We start from the raw sequence: 6,596 nt of genomic DNA on the forward strand, positions 1-6,596 counted from the left end.
ATAAAATATAAAGAGGAAGAATAATTGAATATAAATCTAATAAATACTGTGGTTCAATATGGCGATGTGAAAATTAAAGAAAAGTACCTCTGTTTGAAAATGCGTACCTCAATGGCAAAGAGTTCAACAAAATCGGTGAACTGTTGGGCGCAGGTTCCATACCAGCCATGGCATAAGAAATTATTGGAACTGGACCAAATTTTCAAAAGCTGGATTTTCTGTAGCTCTTATATTAACATTCCATCTTCTTCTTTGTCCTACTCTCCTACTTGGGTAGGTAGGTATACTCTCTCCTTCCAACTTACAGCCCTATTTGTCTCTTGGTCATTTCAATTTTTCTCCAGGAAATTTCACTCTCTTGGCATTTGCTCTGATATTGCCACCTTCATACATCCAAAAATAGTCTTTTGAAATCCCCATTTTTGATCTATTGGTTCTCATAAATTTCAACCAACTTGGGATTTTTTTCTCTAGAATACCATCCTTGGCAAATGTCTTCGCCTTCTATCTGATAGGCACTAGAGATTGATTCTTTGTCTCAATTACTTTCCGTAGAAGTAAGTCTTAATTGATCCTTGGGTTTTGGGCACTCGTACCCTCTGAGGTTCCCCCTACAAACTGGGGATTGACGTTGTCCTGTGATTTGAGGGTTTCGGAAATGAGATTCTGACGTTCCCTGTACATGGAAACACGCATGTTCTGTATTTGATGATAGCGGCAGAGTTTGAGTAGTGCGCACACGCCAAGTCCCACCCAGCAGGAAAATGAAGCCCATGCTCCAAACTGAAAAAAAAAATAAGAAGAAGAAAAAAAAGTTTCATTTTCAGGTAAGCAGTAGATTTATTATCTTGGGTAAGTATGGTATTTAACTTTCTGTAACAATGCCCTCATGCTTCTGCAACTCAATACTCTTGGCAATCACTCGCTTCTGATGATCAAGTTGAGGACAAATAGATGGACACTTCTGTAGCGCCACCTTGGCAGCATTCATCTCAGCTTGTTGAATACTATTGCCTGTCGCTTTGGCAAGTCTTTCATTCTTGAAGTAGACAGCCACAGTGTAGGAGCGGCTGTTTGTAGGTCCCACATGTTCAATAACCTTGTAGATAGGAATGTCGGGTTCACCACCATCCAAAGTTCTCAGGGTCAAACAACATTGTTGTAATTTAGACTTGGGATCATTCCACTCTTGGTTAAGAATGAAATACTGAAGTCGAGGGAAGAAGCACACCTTACAGAATTGTTCACATGCCTCCATACCCTTGTCAATGTACATGGCACCAAGGAAAGCTTCCAGAAGATCAGCACGATCTTTCATTTTCAAGTCAACTTTAGGGTTGATGATGTTGGCAAAGAAAGGCATGCCGATATCATTGCAGACAACAGATTGAGTCCTGTTATTAACGAGAGAGGAACGTAGCAAAGATAAGTGACCTTCATGATGCTCTGGGAAATGATTGTACAAGTAGTCTGAGGTTATTAGCTGTAACACTGTGTCTCCCAAGAACTCGAGTCTCTGGTTAGAACCCAGAGTCAAGTTGGTGTAGCCCATACTTCTCGTGGTGAACACACGAGCTAAGAGACGAATGTGATTGAATATCACACCAGAGCTATATTCCAAGTATTGCAACTGTTTCAATAAAGGAGATTGTTCCACCCACTGTCTGTCACCATCAGGCTCTTGTTCCTGCAGTGGATGCTGAGGATAATACATCCATTGCTTAAACCTGACCTCATTATCCTTGTATAACACAGATGAAAATACTTGATCTGCCACGTCAATACCACCATCCAAGAATAACGCGCCCATCAGAGCTTCAAAACAATTAGCCATGGCATGCTTGAGTTCAACTTCATGACACAAGTCCGAGCCGTGAGCATAGAGCATAAAGTCTTCTAATCCAATCCTCTTGGCAAGATGTGCAAGGTGTTGATTCTGAACAATAGCTGCTCTGTATGTTGCAAGTCCTCCTTCTTCTATATCAGGAAACACGTGAAACAAATGTATTGAAGTGATGAACTGAGAAAAATTATTACCTTTGTGGATATACATGTACATTCTGTAGATCTGAATGACAGATATCACAAATAGAACAACACCGACAAAGATGGTGTAGTTACAATAGGCTTGAGATGCCCATGTTACAAGGAACTGTCCATCTGCCTCTTGCCAAGCTCCGGTGGAAAATAGAAGACAATGACCCCTGTAATAGACAAAAACATGAAAAATTAAGGCTGATATCAATAATCATTTCAACGTTGACCCTCTTTGTAGTGGATAGAATGTCCCTTTAAACCTTAACCTAACCCTATGCCTGTAATAACACTGGTCACTACTCATTAGTGACAGCTCCTTTGTGTAGCAATTTACCATTGATCTGACGGTACTTGGGCAGAAGTCACGTCCGTGGAATATTGCTACCAAAGGAACTGGCACAAACAAGCAGTGACCAGTGTTAATATGGGGTTAGGTTAAACGCAAGAGTTTTCACAATTAGAGCAGTAATTGGTGTTATTATAGGGTTAGGTTAAGTACAAAAAGGAGCTTTTCTTTTCCACGGATATGACTTCTGCATAATTACCGATCTGATTTCTGAACAAGAACAGTTCCTTTTTTCTGTACATGAAGTAAAAAGAAAAGAGAAGGAATGGAATTGTCTGTGAAACAAGGCCCAGGTAGATTGCTATACTTACTTGAACTCATCTTGATGTAATGTCATAGGGATAATAATGCACAGAGATAACATCCAGGCAATTACATAGCCTGCAGAATAAGGAAGGAATGGAATTGTCTGTGAAACAAGGCCCAGGCAGGTTGCTATACTTACTTGAACTCATCTTGATGTAATGTCATAGGGATAAAAAAAAAGAAAAAGGAAGGAATGGAATTGTCTGTGAAACAAGGCCCAGGCAGGTTGCTATACTTACTTGAACTCATCTTGATGTAATGTCATAGGGATAATAATGCACAGAGATAACATCCAGGCAATTACATAGCCTGCAATCTGACTCAACAGTAGAATGTTTGTTATCGCCATTGTGTACCGTTATCAGTAGTGTACTAATCCCATCGTCAAATTAGGTAATTCTTTGAAATTTATAACATTTGTGTCTGATATACTGTGTCAATTGGCAACTCAATAAATGAGCAGTTCGTCTAATAAAAGATTGATATATAGGTATATCTTCTACATAATATTATGTTCAAACTTGAGGACAGGGGAGTTCACAGGGGGGGTTTAGCTTTAATCCAGTTCCGTTTGCCCCGGGCAAAAAAAAAAAAATATTTATTATAATAGTAGCTAGATTTTGCTAACAAAATTAGCGTCCCGTTGACGGAACTTTTTAACATTAATTGATGAAAACTGGTTTCTGTACATGCACAGAACTGATTTTTCGACAGATAACGTAAAAGAGTTCAGTTGAAGGGACGCTAATTTTGGTTGCAAAAACTCTCTCTAAAAAAAAAAAAAAAAAAAAAAAAAAAAAAAGAAAACAAATAGACAAAAACATGAAAAATTAACGCTGATATCAATAATCACTTCAACGTTAACCCTCTTTGTAGTGGATAGAATGTCCCCTTAAACCTTAACCTAACCCTATGCCTGTAATAACACTGGTCACTACTCATTAGTGACAGCTCCTTTGTGTAGCAATTTACCATTGATCTGACGGTACCTACTTGTGAAGAAGTCACATCCGTGGAATATTGCTACCAAAGGAACTGGCACAAACAAGCAGTGACCAGTGTTATTATAGGGTTAGGTTAAACGCAAGGAGTTTTCACAATTGGAGCAGTGATTAGTGTTATTATAGGGTTAGGTTAAATACAAAAAGGAGCTTTTCTTTTCCACGGACGTGATCCTATTCCTACAAAAGCAAAATGATTACATGTCTTTTATATTTCAGACCTTAGTTGATATAAAGAATAAGATCAACATAGATCTGATGAAAAATATGTAAACCCCTTTGGTATTAATTTTGCCTAGATTTTTTTTTTTTTTACTAAATGGCTCCATAGAATACTTACCTTAATTTGCAAACAACAATAATAATAATAAAAATATTCATATTCAACTACATGCTAAAATCTAGATCATAGATATGTATCTCTAAAAACCAGTAAAAACACTTACGATGGGAATCTCTCAGTCATATTCTGGCACCAAGTCATAAAGCCAAGAGTAATCATGAGAGCCGCAATAATAGTGAGTGTGCACAGGAAGATGCAGCCAATGACATCAACAAATGCCGAGAGAAATGAACTGTCTGTACCTGGGAAGATAATTGAGTGTTTTGTAATGCATACAAAAATAAAGAGACCATTGTTATTATTATTATTTTTTAACAAAATACCTCAACTCTTTAAAGAGATTTTGTGTTATTTTTTACTTCTCTGTGACAATTTTCATATGAAACAAGCAAAAAAATAACTAAGTATTGCCTACTTATTTAGCTTGTACTTTCAGATCTTTGCTTTATTATTTTACCCTATTTATACTGTTGCATCACAGCGGGGACTGACACATCCCATATATGTCAACATTAATTACTTACTTTCTGTGTCTGCTATGTTTATATCAAATATTAGCTGGTATACAGGTTTACTCCCAACTACACAGCTTTTACCTCAACTGAGCTCAATAGAGATAAGAAAAATGATTACCTTTGTGGATATACATGTACATTCTGTAGATCTGAATGACAGATATCACAAATAGAACAACACCAACAAAGATGGTGTAGTTACAATAGGCTTGAGATGCCCATGTTACGAGGAACTGTCCATCTGCCTCTTGCCAAGCTCCGGTGGAAAATATTGAATGACAGATATCACAAATAGAACAACACCGACAAAGATGGTGTAGTTACAATAGGCTTGAGATGCCCATGTTACGAGGAACTGTCCATCTGCCTCTTGCCAAGCTCCGGTGGAAAATAGAAGACAATGACCCCTGCAATAGACAAAAACATGAAAAATTAAGGCTGATATCAATAATCACTTCATCGTTAACCCTCTTTGTAGTGGATAGAATGTCCCCTTAAACCTTAACCTAACCCTATGCCTGTAATAACACTGGTCACTACTAGTCACAAAAGGAGCTGTCACTAGTGACAGCTCCTTTGTGTAGCAATTTACCATTGATCTGACGGTACTTGTGCAGAAGTCACGTCCGTGGAATATTGCTACCAAAGGAACTGGCACAAACAAGCAGTGACCAGTGTTATTATAGGGTTAGGTTAAATTCAAGAAGGAGTTTTCACAATTGGAGCAGTGATTAGTGTTATTATAGAGTTAGGTTAAATACAAAAAGGAGCTTTTCTTTTCCACGGACGTGACTTCTGCATAATTACCGATCTGACTTTCTGAACAAGAACAGTTCCTTTTTTCCTGTACATGAAATGAAAAAGGAGGAATGGAATTGTCTGTGAAACAAGGCCCAGGCAGGTTTGCTATACTTACTTGAACTCATCTTGATGTAATGTCATAGGGATAATAATGCACAGAGAATACATCCAGGCAATTACATTAGCCTGCAATCTGACTCAACAGTAGAATGTTTGTTATCGCCATTGTGTAGCGTTATCACGTTATCAAGTTGAATAAAACTGTGTTGCTTCAATAAAAGAACTGTGCCTTGGAATCCAGGCTGTTAAAACACTACATGGAGTGTTTTAGAAGAAGTTGAAACTAAACCTGGAACTCAGTAGGTGTGAGGAAAAACACTTTTCCTCTCTTATCAATCTCATGAGGGGAGTTACCAATGGATGTGAGTTTCAGATTGTTCAGATATTCAGATTCTGATGAGTATCTGGAGATAAATAAATGTAAAATTAACAACGTAATCTGAACACTTGGGTACCTACTGATGAGAGGTAAAAGTTCAAAGTTTTCCAGAAAAATTAATTTAAAAAAGATTGAAATTTGAAAATGAAATTTTCCTTTTATCAAATCAAATCAACAAAATCAAACAAAAGCGGAAAAACACAAAACACTGAATAAGCCGGTTTTAAGTAATCAACAATTAGCGGTAACCGCGGTCAACACTTTTGTTTGGCCCGCGGTTTCCTTTGTGTTCTTGTAAACGCGGCTTAAGGCCTCCTGTCCTTGAAAAGCCGAATTATTTATTAGGCCTCCTGTTCATTGGATCCGAAATTGATATTTAACAGTTCTTCGCTTAAAGCTGGTCATATTGGTAGTGACTATGTTAAAGCACCTATTTTTGACAGGCTCCTAAAAAAAGACACCCTTAAAAGAAAGGCGATACTGTCAAAGCAGACCACTCAAGAAAAAGAGATGCTTACGTGTAGTAAAGTTTGAATGGATATGAGGGTCTAGGTCTCATCGAAAAGCCTTAGTTTAGGTCTTGTGGGTTGCCTACTCCGGTCTTTTGTTCTGCCCAGAATGCTAAAGGAGTAATATTACCCTTTTACAGGCTTTTACCCACATAGATATTATTTACACGCGTTCACTGGACACTGAATTCGCAGATACTGACTTTTTTTTATTATTATTTCTTTTTTTTTTAACATTAAATTAATGTTTATGAATGCTAAGCCGGTTGTTCCTTGTTCCTTAATATATCTCTCGCTTT

The 6,596-nt window shown here is 37.6% G+C and overlaps 1 protein-coding gene and 1 pseudogene across 1 annotated transcript; both read right to left on the reverse strand.

Annotated features, from left to right (window-relative positions):
* Positions 1-844: 844 nt before the first annotated feature.
* Positions 845-5,741, reverse strand: LOC103521863 (annotated as a pseudogene).
* LOC103521864 (transmembrane protein 179-like) lies at positions 4,099-5,605 on the reverse strand. The gene is given in 5 exon segments (XM_026832341.1): positions 4,099-4,275; positions 4,667-4,793; positions 4,916-4,955; positions 5,465-5,532; positions 5,534-5,605. Coding segments are annotated over 5 exon segments (420 nt in total). The 5' UTR covers positions 5,576-5,605; the 3' UTR covers positions 4,099-4,132.
* Positions 5,742-6,596: the final 855 nt, after the last annotated feature.

The sequence above is a fragment of the Diaphorina citri genome, unplaced genomic scaffold, assembly GCF_000475195.1.
Source record: "Diaphorina citri unplaced genomic scaffold, Diaci psyllid genome assembly version 1.1 scaffold6155, whole genome shotgun sequence".
NCBI lineage: Eukaryota > Metazoa > Arthropoda > Insecta > Hemiptera > Psyllidae > Diaphorina > Diaphorina citri.